This window comes from Nelumbo lutea, chromosome 6 (genome assembly GCF_056320005.1).
Source record: "Nelumbo lutea isolate HS-2025 chromosome 6, American lotus-T2T, whole genome shotgun sequence".
Taxonomy (NCBI): Eukaryota; Viridiplantae; Streptophyta; class Magnoliopsida; order Proteales; family Nelumbonaceae; genus Nelumbo; species Nelumbo lutea.
In genome coordinates, this window is record NC_142689.1 from 5,685,126 (window position 1) to 5,706,300 (window position 21,175).

The 21,175-nt window shown below is 35.5% G+C and overlaps 2 protein-coding genes across 4 annotated transcripts; one reads left to right on the forward strand and one right to left on the reverse strand.

The window, feature by feature from the left end:
- Positions 1–1,088: 1,088 nt before the first annotated feature.
- LOC148847018 (anoctamin-like protein Os01g0706700) lies at positions 1,089–8,033 on the reverse strand. 2 transcript variants are annotated; one of them, XM_088949360.1, is made up of 16 exons: positions 7,568–8,033; positions 6,816–6,885; positions 6,513–6,628; positions 5,958–6,084; positions 5,768–5,868; positions 5,571–5,662; positions 5,350–5,454; positions 4,964–5,233; positions 3,761–3,893; positions 3,347–3,460; positions 3,180–3,250; positions 2,935–3,062; positions 2,762–2,844; positions 2,541–2,648; positions 1,854–2,012; positions 1,089–1,623 (listed from the first exon to the last, which is right to left on the reverse strand). In XM_088949360.1, exons 1-16 carry the CDS (start codon positions 7,739–7,741, stop codon positions 1,513–1,515), a joined length of 1,962 nt encoding a protein of 653 aa, XP_088805486.1. In that variant the 5' UTR covers positions 7,742–8,033; the 3' UTR covers positions 1,089–1,512. The 2 variants fall into 2 exon arrangements, with proteins under 2 accessions (XP_088805486.1, XP_088805487.1); XM_088949361.1 differs by lacking the exon at positions 6,816–6,885 and having other exon boundaries at positions 7,568–7,901.
- A 6,191-nt stretch (positions 8,034–14,224) lies between these two features.
- Positions 14,225–20,573, forward strand: LOC148847019 (ESCRT-related protein CHMP1B). 2 transcript variants are annotated; one of them, XM_088949362.1, is made up of 2 exons: positions 14,225–14,985; positions 18,177–18,555. In XM_088949362.1, the coding sequence occupies exon 1, from the start codon at positions 14,356–14,358 to the stop codon at positions 14,965–14,967; it is 612 nt and encodes a 203-aa protein (XP_088805488.1). In that variant the 5' UTR covers positions 14,225–14,355; the 3' UTR covers positions 14,968–14,985; positions 18,177–18,555. The 2 variants fall into 2 exon arrangements, with proteins under 2 accessions (XP_088805488.1, XP_088805490.1); XM_088949364.1 differs by lacking the exon at positions 18,177–18,555 and adding an exon at positions 20,189–20,573 and having other exon boundaries at positions 14,237–14,985.
- The last annotated feature ends 602 nt before the right edge of the window (positions 20,574–21,175 follow it).

Genomic DNA, 21,175 nt, shown 5'->3' on the forward strand with positions numbered 1-21,175 from the left:
ATAATATCTTGTGATTTCTTTTCTTTTTTCTTGAATGTTTAAATTTATGTTGATCTACATTTCTTACATTCAAATCACAATTTTTTTTTTGTATTATCAGAATATTTATGAAAATTTCATGAAGATATTTAGGAAAAATATAAATTAACAAAAAATTTGAAAATATAATTTTTTTTCTACCTATAAAGACTAAATATGTTTTAGATCTATGGATTTATCTATCATATCCATTTAAATTTTCACATCAACCAATAGGGTACTTGATTGAGTGAAAGATTTGCCTCCCTGATTAGCTTGAACCGATTCTTGTTGTATCTCAAATATTTTTTAAGCGCTATTTTTTTGTCCATACATATTACGAAGAGAATTCCACAAGTCTTTAGTCGTTTCAGCTTAGGCAAAAATATCATATATTTTTTGTTCTATAATTCCAAGCATCCAGGATAAAATCAATTGATCATTCATCTCCCATTCAGCATACTTAGGAGTGCTTTAGTTTTTCCATTTATAAAACCTATTTTTCCTCTTGCTCTTAAAGCAACTGTAACTCCTCTAGCCCAAGACAAATAATTAAGTCCATTCAACGGTATGATATTAGCCGTGAAACTGGTGCCACTTTGTGCAGAAAATCGGTCCATGACAAAAAAAAAAAGGGGCAGAACTTTAAACAAATCAAAATTTAATAAAAACAGGTACTTGAAACTGCCACAAAAAACGGAGAACAGCACTTGACGGTAGCGTAGCAAAGACAGTGGTGACGCCCAAAGAAAAGTTCAATCGACAGAACTCACAGAATAGATCTTAGGTCTGATCCTAGACCTGTTCCTATATGCTCTATACCATGTGGCAAAAGAACAAACATACACAAACCACTCAAAGAACACGGAAATTTAATGTGGTTCGATACTAAGACCTACTCCACGAGAAGTAACCCCCAATTCTATAATTAGGGGAGACTACCATGGTTTCACTCTTTTAATGAGAAAACAAGACTTTGGGGTGACGATATGGTGGATATGGACATCCCAAACCACGTCGGACCAGTAAACAAATTGGTAATTAATGCGTTCTGGAATGAACTGTATCAGTGACTGAGAAATCAAATATTGCATTTAAGTAATGAAAGCAGAAAGCCGACCCAACTCACTCTCTCCTCTTTCTTTGTGATGACTGTAAAAAGTAATACAAAATGAAAAATTACAGTATCTGCAGGCTACTAATCTGAGATTCTGAACAGCCATCACGAGAGAAAAAAAGAGACTCAACGTACAAAATGTTACACATTTAATACTAAACTTCTTCCTCTCAAAAGACATTACTATTCTACAAAGTGGAATCAAGTACTTACAAACCATATCACCCTATTTTCCAGAGACACAGTGCTGATGTTTCAAAACCAAATAGCCCAAACAAGCTTGTTGATCAATGAATGGGGAGATCTCTCAGGGATAAAGCTTTATTCCAAGACGCTCACGATGACCTGACCTCCTGTAGATTTTGTAGTGCTTATCCTCATTTCGGTTTCTTCTCTCTATCTGAGATGCTCCTCAAAAGCTGCTTAGAGCACATATCCTGTGCCTGAGTTGCACTCTTTACACGCTTTGCCGTCACCCAAGCAGGTTCCTGCCAAGAAAGGAAATTAATTTTCCATGATCTTTAGCTTCTTGAGTGGTGGCGCGGTACCCTATAATTTAAGAATCATATTGTTTGTGGAACTTCTCTAATCTATATCATGGGTTGTTTTGAGATGCAATGGGGGAAAAAGTAGAAGAAATCAAAGGAAGAAAAAGTATATGATAAAACAGATAATCAGCCATTTTCGTGAGTCAGTCAGCAAACAGAGAGATAGTTACCTCTGGCACAAAGTGAGAGAATCCAAATTTGATAAACAGGAGAATGTGCTCCATGATAAGGATTGCTGCTAATCCTGGCTCAATTTTCCATTTGCCCTCCCGATCATACAAGCACACCAAAAGTGCACAGTTGGTGCAGATTGACATCACTATCAGAAACTGAAAATTACAAGATATGATATTTTAGATAGATCACAGGGTTGCAGGAAGAATAATGAATTAACAGATGCAGATAGGTCCTGGCAGTTTTATTCTTCAGCAGAACCACATCTTAGTCTTAGTCTGTTACTACACAAACCAGAATTGCTGGTTGCAAGATTCCCTCAATCTAGAAGCACTTAAATGAGTGCAAATAAGAAATCTATCAACCATTAACAAGGAACACCAATGCAAGAATATCTCTCAAGAAAAAAAATATATGTTGCCATTGCCTACCAAAATCCCCTGCTTAAAACCGTCAAATTCCTTTAGGATACCCACCCATCAAATAAGAATTGGTGGTCTTTATTTTATAGGCATTCTTCACTGAACTTCTGCCAAACCTAAATTTAAATCCAGAGAGCCTCATAAAAAACAGAAATGAATTAACCATTTTTTGGCAATATAAAATTCAGTAAGAATTGGAGGCTCTATAGCTTGCTCCCATATTGACACAAACTTCCAAGTGTCATACGAGGCCTATAGTACCTGAAATATGTTTAGCCAAGCTCCAATTGTTGCGGCAGCACGAGGAATAGGCCTCCTCAACATGGAAAGAAGCTTTAATGCATCTGTTCTAATCTCTGTAATATTGTTCTGCACCAAGGTGTAATAGACATTTCATTCTCCCCCCCTTTTCCTCATTAGACTGCAGCAAGATTCCTATACAGCCCAACAACAGCATAGACATGCAAATATGGGCAACTTACCAACAAAGTGAAGGAGAAAGCAAGGGGAAATGCACATGCAAACATCATGGCCATTCCAAACTGCAAAGCCAACTCAAGAAAATCTGCAAAGGATATTGTCTTTTAAGTCAACCAAGAAACTTAGGGTTGGTCCAAATACCAAACTGTCAACTGACTTTGCTTTGTCACGTTACCATCAAATAGACCATCTTCAAGCTCTTCCCCTATGCTTGCAGAGTAAGCAGGTTTGAGATACTCTTTCTCTACTCTAGAAGTAACTTGAATCTTCCCTGTTGATGATCCCTTCTCGTATTTTTTCTTACTTTAGGAAATACAAAATGGTCAGAAATTGCCCACAGGGGAGATAAACCCGTTGAATAGACACAAAGTATAAGTACTAGACAAATGGTAAAGCATAGAAATCCATCAAGGAACTTACTGGACAGCTCTATATTTTTTATAGTTGTATTTGAGATATGGAAGAGAGTTCTCCATAACATTGTCCAACACCTGAAGAACATCTTCTCAGTTTCAATCAATACAAAAGCAAAAAAAAAAAAGTACATGAAGCAAAATACAGGCAGGAAGTTAATTACCTTTTCTTACCTGAGACACAATCAAGCGTTGAATAAGAACTTGGCGGAGGGTTGTAAAGTTTCGGTGCAAAAGGGCATGATAGAACAGACCAATATATGATTGCATAAAATAAAGACCAAAAACCTGAGAGAATGTACAGATTTTGCGGTCAGGCATGATTTCCTCTGAGATACAACAAAAACTAAGTGGGATGCCTCGATACCAAATAACAATAGACCAGTGGGAGAATCTACGCTGCATTTGGTTCCTCAGTAAGTGATAAAGGGGAAAGTTATAGGGAAATCCTTTACATTGGCCAAAATCCCCCCTTTATTCACTTGTTTCCCAAGGAACAAAGTGCAACATTAGAGTTCAATCATAAGGAATTTTCATTGAGAAACAATGAAAACCAAGTAGGAGTCCATTTCCAAATTCTAGAATCACCTTGTACACCAGGCTATCAGACATATACTCTGTGCTTTTATTGTTTTCATATTTAATGAGCTTGACTGAAACTATGCCCCCAATTTTTGTTAAGTACTGGATGGCGAAAAGATAAACAGCTGTCAGACTAAACCTGAAACACCAAAGATATATCTAAAGATCATAACGAGAACTTCATAGAAAACCTACCAACCATTTTCTACTAAATGAATATAGACTATTCATTTAGTGTAGTAGGCAGGGGGTATATGTTGTTTTTTCCATATAAAAATAGTAAGAGCAATCACAAAGCAGGTAACAGGAAGGTAAAATAAATTGACAAAAAATTGGTAGTAATAAATTAGACTTATTTAATCTTCACTTCCAATTGTCGAAAAGAAAATGCATTGCATTAGTTTATTTTCATTAATCATAAAGTTAAAATTAATGGTTTGAATAGCATCACAAGCTTATTTTTCTAAAAAGGAAACAAGATAGCCTGAAAGATTTAAGTTAATATCCTGCAACCAGCACAACAAGCAAGACAGAAGCAATACTAAATGATTTTCCAAAACAGTAGAGAAGTGGAAAAAAAAGAAGAATGCCTACATCCATAAATTATTACTAAAGTAGAGAAAATGTGGTCAACTTTACGAACACAGAATGACAGAATCTCTTCACTACAGATATTCCTAAGAGGAAGACCAAACACTGACAGACTCCAGTAAGGAAAGAAATCTTCTTTAGATATATTATGAGCCAACAACATAAAAAAGGAGGAAAATGAATAAATTTTCTGCAATTCATCTGACAAAAAACATGTAAGGGAAAAAACAAATAAAATTGTTTCAACTGTGGAATTTGTGTGAAGCCAACATAACTAATGTGAGATTAGTAAATAAATGACAGTTCATTCTGTTAATTTGATACCCAAGAGCAATTCATAATTAACCACCTTTTTCAGTATAGATGCTTCCACATATGGTAAATATGGTCATTAACTCACATACAAATAGTGAAAGCTATAACTATGATAATGCCTGATGTGCCCAAGTGTCAAAGTGCATTTAGCAGTCATACTTGTGGCTTGACTAAGGAAATGGGTAGGAACTGCCAAACATTATGTGATCTAGACATTGATTAAAAAGAAGAAGCTACTTACAATCATAAGATAATAATATTAACCTTTTACCAGAGAAAATCAAACACAGCTCAGATTCTTACTTGGTTAGATCAGAACCAAGAACTTCATATGTATGAGCATAAGCCAGCTCAAATGGTAATTGGAGACAAATAATACTCAAGATAATGATTGCATCATTTCTGAATCTCAGTAAATGTCCAAACCACTCGTCTCTTTGAAATGCTTCTTTTTCTTTTGCTTTATCAGCTCCCAACTTCTTCACAAGTTCCACATCAGACAGAAGGCCACTCTGCCCCATGTCCAGAACTGTATATCCAGAGTCTACTCGTATTGAATTACTCACCGGCCATCTACACAGAAGATGTGAAATAAATGATTTAATATCATGTGGTCTGATGGCCCACGTATCAATGAAAGATTTATGATTTCATTGAAAAGAAAGGTGGCTATAAACGAATTGATATACCTGGCCAAAAGAGCATAGTTCTTGCGTTTCCAGAACTGTAAAAATAATACAGCCCAAGAAATAATGCATATAAAGAAAATAGGAAGAATCCGTAATTGCCATGATCTGAAGAAGATGTCAAACACAAAGTAAGCACATAAATCCTATAAAATTGCACCCAACAGACAAAATTATTGAAGGCTTAACAGCATTAAGAATTTTTAAGAGGAAGCAAGACCTACCCAAAATTAATCAACTGCAAAGTAAGCCCAAATACAGCAGGAAAGAACATCCACCGTGTATACATTCCAAGGAAAACAAAATATGTTGCAATCTACATACAGGAAATATAGAGTGATCAGTTACATGTTTGGGGGGGGGGGGGGGGAGACAAAAAGGAGATGTTATAATGCCATCCAGATCCATAGATTTGTTCCACCTTTGTCCCAAAGTACAAGTAAATCTCATCAACTGGTTGCCATGTGAGGTCTAACCAGTTCAGTGCCCAACTTCTCAAGAGCTGCTTCCTCTTTGATTCATCTATACATAAATAATTTTTCATAGTTTAAATGTCACCAAAAAAACTGTGCATAAGTTGGAAGTTGGAACGAAGGTACAAGTGAGCATACCATGCAAAGGGAAGGGTTGTTTGGCAATGCCTTCAGATTCCAATTTTGCAAGTAGAGATTCCCCCTGTTCCCACTTAAACTCTTTTCTTTCAAAACTTAGAGTTACAAATGACTTGTTCTTGTTTACCTGTGAAATTTCAGTTAAAACTCAGATCATTTTAGAGTTGCATAGGTAGAAGGAGAAAGGAACTAAACAGGCAATTGAGAGAACAAAAAAGAATATCCAGGGAAATGAAAGGTAGGTAAGTCAAACTTGTACATCAAAATTAATTGAAGTAGGATTGAAGTTAGACATAATTCATAATTAGCAATATAAGATGAAAGAACAAAAGGAAGATATCCTATTGGATGGATTATTCTGAATAAAATCAAATGGCATGTAACACTATACCAAGCTGCTATGAAGAGAAAAGGATAATAATATGGGCTCTGATAATCATGAAAATCAAAAAATGAAACTTCAACACTTCATATGATATGAATTTGATCTGATTATTAAAAAAAAGTCCAAACAAATCAATAATCTTTTAAAGAAGTAAAAAGGCAATGACTCACAATTCCATAAACTAGGTGATGAAAGCAATGGAACCTCTCGCACCAACTAAACAATGAACCGTCAGGTTGCCTCACAAATGCTTCAACCTCGTCCCATTGAAATGGTAAATCCATTCCTGGAACCAAATCCATAAGCAAAATACTAACAATCCATAATTATAAGAAACCCATCAATTACTACATGAAATTGGAAAAGAAAGATATCTTTTACCCATAACAGTAGACCATAAAATGATACCTCCTTATTTTAGTGAAAAAATAGAAAAGCAGATCCAATAGCATGGGGAATCAATCGATCATTACCAATGTGAGTAGGCTTCCTTATTTGCAGGTCAGATGCAACCCTCCCCAAAATCTCCAGAGGTGCTGCCAACTAAAGGGGCCCCAAAAAGGGAAAAAGGATATGAAATGGAATTGATAACCAAATTTTGTAGGAAATAAAGAATTATGAACAAACTCTCTTTTAATAAGCACCTAAAATGATACCACAAATCCAGATATCCAAGAAATGAACACATCAAAGTACCTTCAAACTTGATTATGTTCTCTTTAAAAGCAACATTCATATCTAAATTGTTATCTATAGTAGAATTCAGGAAGATGTTATCATTTTCTTTTTCTCTTGCGGGAAAAGTAATGGCCATGTTGTACAAACTCTCTTTTAATAAGCACCTTAAATGATACCACAAATCCAGATATCCAAGAAATGAACACATCAAAGTACCTTCAAACTTGCTTATGTTCTCTTTAAAAGTAACATTCATATCTAAATTCTTATCTATAGTAGAATTCAGGAAGATGTTATCGTTTTCTTTTTCTCTTGCGGGAAAAGTAATGGCCATGTTGTCTCTTTTTTTATTGGCAATGGTCATGGAAAATGAAAAAAGTAATTTTTGAGTTTGACCTTTTACGTTAAAGATTCATAAATGCAAAATCTGGGATCAGGAGTAAATCCTTGAATGACAACATAGTAAAAAGAAACATCGAATAGAGAACCCCAATAAGGAAAGGAAAGGCAATAACACATTGAGGAGGGAAAGGAAGAACGATCAAACCTTAATAAACTCATCTGAAAGGCCAACTACTCTCTCAATTATCAAGCCTGCATTCATAAACTCAGAAACAAGAAGCTCAACGCAATCGCAACTCCCATCTCCTTCGTTCACCGTCCTCTTCGGAACCACCACTGCAACCTCAAACCCAGTTCGCTCTTCTTCACGTCCATTCATCTCTGGCCCCCAATAAAGTCACCTGTCTACTCGCCCAAGCTTCCACGACTGAAATGGCAAATGGGTCTCGGTGTCAGAGACAGAGAAAGCTCTGGGAAACCCGAAAATGCCTTAACGGGTTGGTGTTTCCAGAAGAAAGGCACGAATGGAGGTCGAGAATGTACAATGACAACAACCCAACGAGAGAGAGAAGACAGAGATGGAAGGAGGGAGGAGGGACGAAGGGAGGAACAGGGGGAGCTGTTGCGGGTAACTCAGGCGTTATGGAACTGTCCACGTGGTGGTTCTCGTTGAAAAAAAATGGCGGTTTCCTTGCTTCGGAAAGGGAAGGAAGCGTGCGAATGAGTCGCGGGAACGACTCCCAATGTGTCGTTGATTTTCGTAACGGCACCAGTACAATTACAAAGGATTCGTGATCTATGGACCAGTACAAAGGATTCCTTCAGTAGACCTTGGCTAGAATGAGTTCAACATCGGATCGATCACCTTTCGTCGAGTTCGGATCCGCGGTAGGGGTGTCAATCGACCGGTTTTGGATCAAAACCTTATCAAATCGGATTTACACGATTCATTGGATTGAGTCAATCTAAAATAAATGGATACGTCTGAATTTGATCTAAACTAAATTTTCAATAATCTCATTATGAAACAATTTAAAATTTATTAATCAGTTAAATATTTTTATGAAAACATTTTTATAAAAGTAATTATTACTAAAACATTTTTATAAAAGTAATTATTACTAAAACATTTTTATAAAAGTATTTTTATGAAATTACTTTTACAAAAGCATATTTATAAAAATACTTTTACAAGAAATCACTTTTATAAAAATATTTTTACAAAAGAACACTTATACAAATATATTTTTATAAAAACACATATGAAAGTATTTTTACAAAAACATTTTTATGAAGTACTTACTTTTTGTAAGTTTCAGATTTTTTTAATTTTAATATATTTTTATAACTTTTTATATATTTTTTATATTTTATTCAGTTTGGATTCGATCCAATTGGATTGGATTTGGACTGGATTGGGTCCCATCCATTTGTAAGTGGACTCACATTGCGCTGGATTGGGTTGGACCAAATACAATCCAATTTACATATCTACAAAGAGGTGTACATATTATTATTTCCTACACTTTATGCTACATCTATCGATTAGTATGTAATATGTTTTTTTTTTTTTTTTTTTTTTTTTTTTTTTTTTTTTTACGGCTGAGTTTGGAAGGAGTACAAATGCAAATATGTAGAGTGCAAAACCTTATATTTTGTATTATTTTATATGCATATACGTTGCCCATATCCCGAATCTCCTACCCACGAGAACTCTGTCCACATCCACCCACAATACACTACCCCCGTGAATTGGGAACATTTCCCCCTACATAATACTATGTAAGAGGATGAGATGTTCTCCATGTGCGGTTGCAATGTTATGTGGGTAGACGTGGGCATAATTTGTGTGGACAGGAGATCTGGACTCCATTTGTACTCCTTCCAAACTCATCCTACTAAACATGTACGTGCGTAAAGTCAACAAATCGGATTTCCTACCCACAATGCTCATAAAAAGCTGAAAAACTAAAAACCTGAATAAAATCAAGAAAGCCAAATCGAAAAATGCGATTAATCAAATTATGGTTTTGTATTTTTAAAAAACTGAATGATTGATTTGGTTTTCCATTAACCTATAAAAAAAGCGGTGATTAACAAAATCCACTGTTATATATATTATTTACTATTTATAGTATAATATAATATATATTTATTTATAATATATGCTATAAATATAACAAACTGAAAAATCCAGCCGATCAAAACTGCAATCGGTCAATTGGTGGCATTGGTTCGAGAAATATAAAAAAGCAATAGAGCTAGTTAAATTTCAAAAAATTGCCTATGGTTTAATTACCAAACCGTGAACACCCCTACCCACACTTATCCAAATGACATTGCAGCCACATGAACATCCCGTGCGGTGTATGTTCTTATGCGTTAGGAGATCTTCCCAAGGCTGTAGTATTTTGGAGTTTACATATGTGCCCCCACCCAGCACGTCCCAAAAATGTCCTACACTACATCTCAGCATGCATTGGGAACATCTTCCATATTTGTCATTGGGAGATGCTCCCAACACCGACTGGGATTAGCTGTGAGGCATTTTGGGAGTGCACTTTTATCTTTCTAAACTTAACTTGCACTTTTATTCAGTATGTGGCAAGTGACAAAGCATTTCATTACAAGTGTTGTCTCATGTGTGAATATTTAGTGTTAAGACTTCCTACCCACACATCATTACAGCTGCACATTGAGAACTATATCCTGTATTTGCGTGTAACCATTCATAGGAGATGTTCTCAATATGCGATTATAGTGTCTTATGAGTAGATGTGGCTAGGATTCTTGTGGGCAGGAGATTTGCATGAAAATATTTAGGGGGTGTTGATTTTTGGATTTTGAGAATGGGGAAAGTTGGTCAATGGGATAATTGACCAAGAATACCATGTGTTATTTTTCGGTATTAATGTAGGGACCAGGGAATTGAGGGAAAGTTTATTTTGCTAGGCATCATTTACCCAATACCCATCTCTTAGGTGGATAAATAACTTTCTCACATGGGGGAAAGATTCCAACACTTAAATAGGACAAAAATGCCCCATTTAATAATAGATTTTATGGCTAAAATGGTCATTTTCTTTTTTTTACTTAAGAAATAAAAGAATTTGGATAAATACACTTACTTGGATAAGTATTTTCCAATAAAAACTTACCCTAATAACTGCATTTACCTAGGTAAATAACTTACTGAAAAACATACAGGCCCTTAGTATTGTTACTAAAAACAAACTTACTCCTTTAATACATGTGATGTTCCTTTGGATTTCGCATGACTCCCCATAAAGCATGCCCCTTCAATACAACCCAACTGTGCATTGGGAGCACTTCCCCATGACATCCAATTTGGGCCCGTTTGTTTGCTTTGAATGTCTCTCATTTATCATGTATAATAGCAATAAAGCTCATTTTTTGTTTTCCAAATATACCACCAAAAGGTTACTCCTTTTATATATGCTATAAGGACCCTATATATTATTAAATTAATAATTAATAATTAATATTAATTAAATTTATAGTTAATCGAAATAATTAATTAATATATTTAAAATGCATAATTTTTAATTAATGAATGAACCATAAATTAACAATTTTGTATTTGATATTTTGCTAATTAAATAAATAATTGAACAAATAACAAAATAATTAAATATGCAACTAAATTATGCATATATAATTGATAAAATAATAATAATTTATAAGTATTACCTTATTATTATTATTATTATTGTTGTTGTTGTTGATTAAAATACAATAACATATGAGGAGAATACATTACTTGCGGGAATCTTTTGGAAAACAAAACATGTAATTAAATAATATACATATAACTAACAAAATAATAATTTCCAAATATTACTTCATCAATAATGCATAATTAGTTAATTGAGTAATTAGTATTAAATATTTAAATAATAATTTTTAAGAACTACCTCATTTGTCAATATTTTTATTTATATTTTATTGTTTTTTTATTTGTTTATTGTTGTTATAATTATTTTTGTTATTTCATTAATTGGTAGTTAATTTATTAAAAGTCAAACAAGCTTTCTCATATCTAAAATTAAAATAGTCAATTGTCATTTTTCATAACTCAACATTCAGATTTTATGACATTCTCTTCATTCAAACTTTTAGAGCCAATAAAATTGATCAACTCCAATACACACCTCTATAAATAATTATCACAATTTCAAAGACATTCAATGTTAGACTTCAATGCAAATAAATAGGCCCTTAATGGGGTCATGGATTGGTAGTTGTTGGCAAGGTTCAAAATATCGATACGCCTATATGCTGGTAGGGGGCGTATTGAGCGAATCGACACTATTTTATTTTATTTTTATTTTTTTCTAAAACCATTTCAGGGGGGTGGTTTAGGGTTCCTCCACCCCCTAAACATGTCAGACCTCCGACACACCCACTATAGAGGTGTATCGGAGGGGTCCCAGAACGATACGTATCAACCAATATGGGCTGATACATGTCAATACTTTGAACTTTGATTGCTGATATGCATGTATAAGCCCACTAACATTAAGCATAAGAGCGTCTGTCTTTCTTTACATTTATCAGTGTAGGAGAGTGTCATTTTAATGAGGTTTGAGGTTTCACCAAAACTAGTGAAGCCAGATCATATGCCATCACCATCAAGGAAGTGAAATAAATGTTAATATAAACCATAATGGGTAGCTCATAAACTAGCAAATACAGCTTTACCATAAATGTAAATAAACTATATATCAACTATCTAAGTCACGATATGTATGTAAATCTGTTTTATGAGTATGGACGTTTTTTTTTTGTATATATACTTTTTTTAGTCTTAGTGTCTCACTTTAGGGCATGAACTTTTATATGTGCCACTTTGGTATGTAAACTTTTAGATATTTACATTTACGCCATGTTTGTTTGGGGTGGAAAATCGAATTGAGGTAAATTTTATACCCCGGTTTGATTTTATACATGTTTGGAAAGAGTGTAATTTTATATTGTAAATTGGTGTAAAATTGATTTTGAATTTTTGTACACCAATAATCGTATAAAATATATATCAAAATTATCGGTGTAAAACTAATGTCTCTCTCTCTCTCTCCTTCTTCCCCCTTTTTTCTTTTTGTTCCGTCACCGCCGCTGCAGTTGCAGCAGCAGATTTGAACCCACCTCCGACCTTTCTCTCACAATCTCTCTCTCTCTTTCATTCCCTCTCTTTTTCTCTTCTCTTCCTCCTCCTCCTCCTTCTTCTTCCCTCCGTCTCTGTGTAAATTTTCACAGAATTTATACCTTGACAACCAAACATGATTGATGTAAATTTTCAAAATCTACTAGTCCCAATTTCCATCGACAATTAAACCGATTCATATTTTCCATTGGTGTAAAACTGAATTTACACTTAAAACAAATGCAGCCTTTATCTTCAACTCTGTTGAATTAACGATACAATGAGATAAAATTGCAAAAATGTTAATGTTTTAACCTTTTTTTTGTTTTCACTTTTCATCGTTTTTCTACCTTTGGACTTGGGATGCAACCAGTGGCGGCAAAGTAAGCATCCAACCAATGAACAGATCAGGTGAGTTTATTTTGCCATCATTGGTTTCCATCGGAAGTGTAAAAGTTGAAGAAGATATAATGAAAAAGGAGAGTTAATTAGAGCATGGGCATTCTCATAATCATATCCTCCATTGTAGCATTGGTTTCACGCGTTTGTTTTCAGTGTAATGCTTACATCGAAAATCAGTGTAAAAAGTTCCAACGATTGAATTTTTCATTGATTATCACATAAAAAAACTCCCTAAAATTTTAAATTCATCAGTTGATTTTAAATTGATGAATTTTCCACCAAAGACAAGCGCATACTAAGGCTGTGTTTAGTTTGAAGGAAAAAAAAGTAGGAAATGAAAGGAAAATGTATGGAAACCTGTACAAACCTTTTATGGGTTTCCATACATTTGCCTACCTTTCCTTTCAAACCAAATACAACCTAGGAGAATAGCATTTTCATGGGCAGTGTTAAAAATGAAGTGGGCTCATAAAATAATTTTACCTTTTATCCAAACATATGCATTTTTATTGCACTGGGTTAGTTTGGCTTATAATTAGAATTGAAACCAAAATCCCTCCGAATTAGAATGGTCTATTCCCACAGTCTATAAGAGAAATTCCCAAAATGTGTGGTTGGATTTATTGTTCTCACCATACTGGGCTCATAACATAATTTTACCTTTTATCTAAACACATGCATTTCTATTGCACTATGGGTCAGTTTGGCTTACAATCAGAATTGAAACCAAAATCTCTTGGCATCGAAATGGTCTATTCTCATAGTTTATTTGGTTTAGATAGGAATTAAAATAAGAATTAGAATGAACTAAAATGGGATTTAATTCCCAATGACCATTTCTTCACATGGGGAATACTATTCCATCAGAAATGATAATGAAATTCTGATTCCACCCAACTAAACAGTTGTAATCCAAATGGTCACTCCAATTCTGATTACAAACCCCCTAATCTCACGAACCAAACGGACCCTCATGCTCATGAAACACTTTTATCTAGACAACATAAATAATCTTATAACTGCTTTATAAAATTTGTCTCTTCTTGGAAGGTTCAGCCTGCATTGAGCCATTGATCAGATTCAGGTTGAGCAAATCCAACTTGAAAACAGGCAGCCACGCTTTTATACAGGGCAGGCCAGCTGGCCAAATAATAACTCATATTGGGCTGAGTTGGAAATTGCCTACGCGTATTATCTATGCACATACATTGAATATGTACGTATACCGTAACCGTATATATGGTCAGAAACTCGGAATTGAGAAAGCTAGAAGGAAGAAAAAAATTCTTATAAAGCACTAAACACGCAATTTGCACAAAAAGTAAAAAGCCTTAACGCGTTTCCGGGGAGCAAATCTTCGGTTCATCGCCAGAGTCTAATAGCGAAGAACAAAGAATTCCTAGCAGTTGCAGGGGCAATCAGTCGCCATGGGAAACACAGAGAAGCTTATGAACCAGATCATGGAGCTTAAATTCACATCCAAGAGTCTGCAACGCCAAGCCCGCAAGTGCGAGAAGGACGAGAAGACCGAGAAGCTCAAAGTCAAGAAGGCGATCGAGAAGGGAAACATGGACGGGGCTCGAATCTACGCCGAAAATGCGATCCGCAAGCGTAACGAACAGATGAATTACCTCCGGCTAGCGTCTCGCCTCGATGCCGTCGTTGCTCGGCTTGACACACAAGCAAAGATGACTACTATCAGCAAGTCGATGTCATCGATCGTGAAAGCCCTCGATTCGTCTCTCGCGACTGGGAATTTGCAGAAGATGTCGGAGACGATGGATCAGTTCGAAAAGCAGTTTGTCAACATGGAGGTTCAGGCAGAATTTATGGAGAGTTCCATGGCTGGAAGCACGTCTCTATCAACTCCGGAAGGGGAGGTCAATAGCTTGATGCAGCAGGTGGCGGACGATTATGGCTTGGAGGTTTCGGTTGGGCTTCCTCAGCCGGCGGCTCACCCTCTTCCGACCAAGGCATCGGAGAAGGTGGACGAGGACGATCTGTCAAGGCGCCTTGCCGAGCTCAAGGCCAGAGGATAAGAGAATTGTGCCATCTGGGTGAGTGATATTATGCTGAAGATTTATGTAATATAAACATCCAGCTTCCATTGGAAGAACGTATATGTAAATTGACTGTATTAAACTTCCGGTTTTCAAATAGGTTACGGTATCTGGTGTATAAACTATAGAGATGGCTACACTCTTTATATGCTCTAGATGCATGTTTACATTCCATTTTCTTGGCTTCATGCAATGAATGTTTTACTTGATAATTTCTTCTGATATTTGCCTATGGTTAATTTTGGGAATATGGGTATTGTTTAGTCCATGAGTAAGTGCCTATCTTTGATGACTTTATTATTATTTAATGTGCTTTCAACCATGTAAGAACATGCTTTTTTTTTTTTTTTTTTTCTTTTGTTTTCTCCGATTTCTTCATTTTCACTCGCTTCTGAACGAGACGGTTGTAGACTCAAATGTCTGTCAATCGGGATCAGGATCATAGTAATGTACTAATTTGGTTGAGTCATTCTTCATTGTTTTTTGTCCATGTTGGTATGCTGCTGCTGCTAGCTGGCTCTCTATATTCGTTACTCTTAGTCTGTTTCGAAAAAGTTAAGGTCCGTGGCAAGGAGGTATTGTTGGGAGTCCTGAATTGAACTGGCATTAGGATAACTACATTTCACAAGGAAAAATAAAAAAGAAAAATTTGCAATAACTGGTCCTCTCATATTTCATAACCTCCCAGCTCACCATCACATGCATCCTTCTGATACCTCCTTTCTGACATCCTTAAGAATTTTGGGGCTCGTTTCAGAGGTTCTCCAATCCCAAAGAGAGGCCTTCAAGAATTAAGAGATACATTATTACCACAAGTTCAACTATGTACAAATCCTTTTTTTGGGTGCTATCTGCTGCTGAAATCAATTCCTAGTCAGAACCCTGTAATTCTACGGGAAAGTATGGACAGGCCCAATGCAGATTTCTGATTTCCACTGCAATAAACATTCAAAATGTCAACAACCCACACTCTATGCACCAACGCCCTCCCATGAATTGGCATCAATTCCGAGCTGGCACCTACCCCAACAGTACTTTGATTCTACAAATTCTGACCCTGGGCTGAACCGTCATTCTCCCATAATTTTATAAGCACTGTTCAATATTGAAACAATTTGTTTTTGTCCTGCTTCAGTGACACGAATTATAACCACATGCGAACTGGGGAAGTTGGATGCTATAGAGAGAGAAAACAAGGAGGGAACAAGGGCTTCTTGGCTACAAGTAAACTAGAGGAGAGCAGGACTCTAAAATCATTGATGCACAGTGTTAGAAGGCACTGTGATCAAGATCATATCTTCTATAAGCACCTCTTCAGACTATCTTGCAAGTTGCAACCCTCCAATGAAACATGGACACACCAGTGATCAAACAAAAAGCAGATTACTTTGGCAGTTTGAATTTAAATCAAAAGGGTATTGTGTCTGTGTTTTATTGTGGTGTGCAATTAAGTGGTTGAACTGTGGTTGCAGCATATGTTAACTCATTGTGAGCATCTTCCATTCTTTTGATTGTGATTTTTTAACTCCCTTTAAGTTTTGACTTTAGGTGAGGGTACTTGATGGAGATATGAATCATTTTTTTTTTTGTAAATGACTCCACAATGTCTGCTGAGTGCTGAGTTGAATACATTATTATTTGCACGATTTAGCTTGAACCTTTGTTGCTTACCATTAAATATCCTGAATGAACTTGAGTCCAACAACATAATGGAATTAAAATGGAGTAGAGCTCTTACATGCCTTTTAGCTGTGCTTTGCTCAATTTAATAGATTGAATTTTCTATTACACTTAAATATGAATATATCAACATTGACCCAGATTTGGTATGGGTATCTGGTATAATAAATTTATATCATGCCTTTTATCTAGCTTTGAAGCCGAGTGACATTTCTCAAGACTGTGCCTTTCCAAATTTAATCATGTTTCTAATATGTGTAGATTTTTTTTTTCTAATATTATGATTTGTCAAAACATACTAGTTTACGTAATTGTAAGTATTAGAAGGTATAGAGTATATCTAGAAGTGTCCATGCAGTATACAATGTTGTATCTTATTTGTATTCACAAGTATGTTATTCTTGTAAAGTTATCTGGGTATCATACTTGATGTGACAATTTGAATGCAAAATTAAATGTTTTTGGGTAGGTAACTGGTGAGTTTCCGCTCACCTCGGAAACCTTTTCAAGTGAGGCTTGACCTCCTGAAACAGAAGATGGAGAGAAAAGAGAGAAGGGAGGGAAGGAATAAACTGGACTCAGGAAGAAGAAAATTAAGGGAGAATCATTCATTACTTTCATTATATGATGATGGCCTTATATAGCTGACCTACAGGTGTAATATCAGAGGGAATATCCTCTGATTTCTGGATAACTAACTCTGGCAGATAAGATGGGTGGAATATCTTCAGGTGGCAGAGTAGCCAACTCTGAGTGTAACTAATTCTGGGGCTCTGCCACCTGTCTCCTCTGTCTTCTTGTGAATGGCTGATAGGTGGTGGCCTGCTCCACTCCCCTAGTGGGTTCTGGAGGGGGTGTTTGGGTCTCAACAGTAATATAACACCTCCCTAATCCCTCCCTCTTTTCTTTTGAACCCCAAAGTTGTGGTTGAAGTCTTTAAAACACTAGATTTATAACATCAACTTTAGGTTTCTTGTTCTGCAGACTAATCTGTAGCCTAAATTACCATACAAGTTTTTCTTTTCTTTTCTGTCTTTTTCTTTTTTTCTATTTTTTTTGGAGGGGAGTTGAAGTTGAAGACAGGGCACTCCCCAGGAAACCTGAGTAGCTTTAACAGATGATAAGGTAAAAAGAGTTTTGCAAAAAGAAGAGGATGGTTGTCAGTGATTGTGGAATTGGATTCCCTTCTAACTATCAATTTTTTTTAGAAAGATCAGGTTCTGTGCCTTGGCCTTGTTTTGCTGTTATTGACATTTTGACAGTATTAAGTCCCTTGTAGAATTTCCTTGCCTTTTTTGTATGTACCTAGGAAATATAATAGTGTTGCACATAGTATTGCACAGTTTAGTACGGATATGTATGGGAGGAGGATCATCTGAACTGGTTATTATTGTCTATTTCTATGGACTGTAGAGGTTTTTTTTTTTGAGTAAGACTAGTGCTTATTTATCCATCAAAACAAGGTAAAATGACTTCTGCTTGAGATTAATTTGTTATTTGTTATGAAGGTTACCCAAGTTTAGCAACTATACAACACAATACTGCGACAGAAATGATTTTAGAACACATTGATGGAGGATATGATCACAAGTATTGCGGAATGTTTTAAGTAAGATTCAGCACCGACTCAGGTATAGAGAGTCTTGGGCCATTATGATGATCATATATTCTCTACTCTGACTGAAGATCAATTAATCTACGCTTATGACTTTATGAGACAATTAAATTCTTAGTAGTGGGTGTGCAGTATTGTCATGCGAACAGAATTTGACAGGAATGAGGTTATAAACTATGCGTGACCTCAAAAGTGTTGTGCATGTCTTAAGTCTATTTGTGTTAGATTCACTTGATGGTTAATCTATACAATAGCTGATTTCATTGGCGAAAGAGGACCAAAAGGCAAACTTGAACCATTGTTACAGATCTTAGAAAATTTCCTCTCCCCCTTTCTGTGAAGAAATAGGCAAACTTGTCTATCTATTTATTTGTGATTGAAACTGTCTTTTCACAAATTTGATAGTCACTGCCATCTTGAGCCGTTGATCTTTGTTTTGATGACTACTGCTGTTTGGGAAATATGTGTCTTCTGGTAGTGGAAGGAGAACACAGGGATCAGAGCATAGTTGTCAAGGCACTTAGGTGATTAGGCGTCCTTGGAGGGTCGCCTCACCCAAACGCCTACATATATATATATGTAAGACACCACATATTTTTATGTTATTAATAATAGTACAATAGATATTACTTGACTAAATTATTAATATTTTTTTGCTAGGTGTTTATCGTATTAATATTGCTATTCTTGTATTATTTTCTTATTTGTTTGGATTCAATAAACACACAAGTCAGTGAGATAGTCTTGAACGTAAGAAATAATTTGAAGATTTTTATCCAATTGACATGTAATAACAATCAAACAAATCAATAGGACTTCTTCTTCTTAGGGCCAAAACAAGGGTCAACCCTTATGGTTTTGTATATTTTTCTTTCCTCATTTTTTCTTTTCATAAATATGTTGATTTTTTTATCTTTTGATATAGAGTTTATACTTATTGCATTTAGGATGGTGGGAATTATTAATTAAATATTACTGATTAGTTATTACTATGAAACCGAAGGAAACTCTCCTAGGATCTATACTTTTAATTTTAAAAAACTCATCACCAAGGTGATGCCTACAGCTGGGCGACAAGGCATTCTCCTATCGCCTAGTTTTGCCTTGGTGGTTTAAAAATTATGGATCAGAGTTGCCTTGAAAATTATGGACCAGACAACACACGATAGTGGTGATGCAATTATCATCCATTATAGGTTGATTGAGCATAAATAACCCTAATTGATTCCAGGCTTCCCCAAATTCCATCTCCTTTGCAGTTGAGCTAAGCGTTTTAGATGTGAAAGGAGGCTGAGTTTTCATCTATTGTTGAATGGAGAAACCAAAACTAAACGTTAAACTTTTATTAGTAATTAGAATACAATTTTCAGCAATTATTCATGAGACTGATTTTGGCACATCCCATCCCATTATTGAAATGCTGATAAACTGGGCATGTGTCCCTAATGAAAATACGTTCCACTATATTTTATTATTAATAATCTATAATAAGCTATGGATTTTTTTTTGTATGGTTATCAAAGGGTTTAAATGTACGCTTATTACCATTGAGCTTGATTACTTTTACAAATTTACGGACATTGGTAATTCGTGCATCTTTTGTTTTTTCTTTGCAATGTGCAGTTACTGCATTACGTTCCAATTTATTCAGGAGAGCACCAAGCCCCGTCTTTCATCCCTCGTAAATTAAACTATTGTCTTCCTAAAACTGTGGTTGGTTGGACAGAAGACACACACACACACAAAAAAAAAGCTGACAGAAATTTCTTAATAGCCTACTAGCGGAGGTGCAGGGCCTTATTCATAAGCTATCAGGCTCAAGCTCGATTTGAATTAGAGACTTGAGTTCGAGCTCGGTTCGAGTCAAAAGTTTGGAAGTTTGACTTCGGTTACCTTTGATTGCAGGTCTTTCAAGCAATCAAGGTGCCGAGCTGAGGTCTCCCTCAATGGTCGAGGTGTCGTCTAGCTCGAGCTTGATTCGAATTAGAGACTTGAGCTTGAGCTTTGAAGTTTGAGTTCAGCTTGGTTCGAACTCAACTATCTTTTATTGCATGTCCCCCAGCAGTCGAGATGCCGAGTTGAGGTCTCCCTCAATTGGAGAGAGAGTTGCATTCTTGTAATTTATAATGAGAGAGAGAGAAAGCATTATTGTAATTTGTAAGAAAAAAGAGAGAATTTGTAGGAGAGAGAGTGACATTATTGTAATTTCTATGGAAAAATGGCAAAAAATACTGTTAGATTTCATTTACCTCGTCCTCAGGCCTTCTTAAGTACATATTTCAGCTTGATATATTTATATAGATCCTCAGGTTTCTTTTTTCTCTTACGATACAAAACCTAATAATTGTTTGGTTTGAAGGAAAAGGTAGGGAAAGGAAGGAAAAGGTAGGGAAACCTTTACAAAACTTGTATATGTTTCTCTACGTTTCCCTTCCTTTCTCCTTCAAACCAACCATAACCTAAAGGAACCCTTGGAGCATTTGTTGCATTACTTTCTACCATTATATTCTGACTAACTATTTATATAACTTATTATGCTGTTTTGGGTTGCAGTCTTGACTGTGCAAAATTTGCATTCCTATCCGATGTAAAATTTGTACTTGCCTCTTTTGCATTTTTTGTTAGTACAAATTTTATAGCTCAAAAACTAATGCAAATTTTGACATCATCCTCCTACCTTAATTATTTCTCATATAGAATAGAGATTACCTTGTCTTAATCTTACCTTACTCCTAAACAAATAACTCTCTTTCTACCTCTATTTTATTTCACTTAAAATGGAGGCCACTTCATTTTACTTTGCACAAACAAATAATACAAAGTCAAACATAAAGCAAAACTTCTATTCCCATGCATACATCATTGCAAATAAAATTTGTATTGCAACCGAAA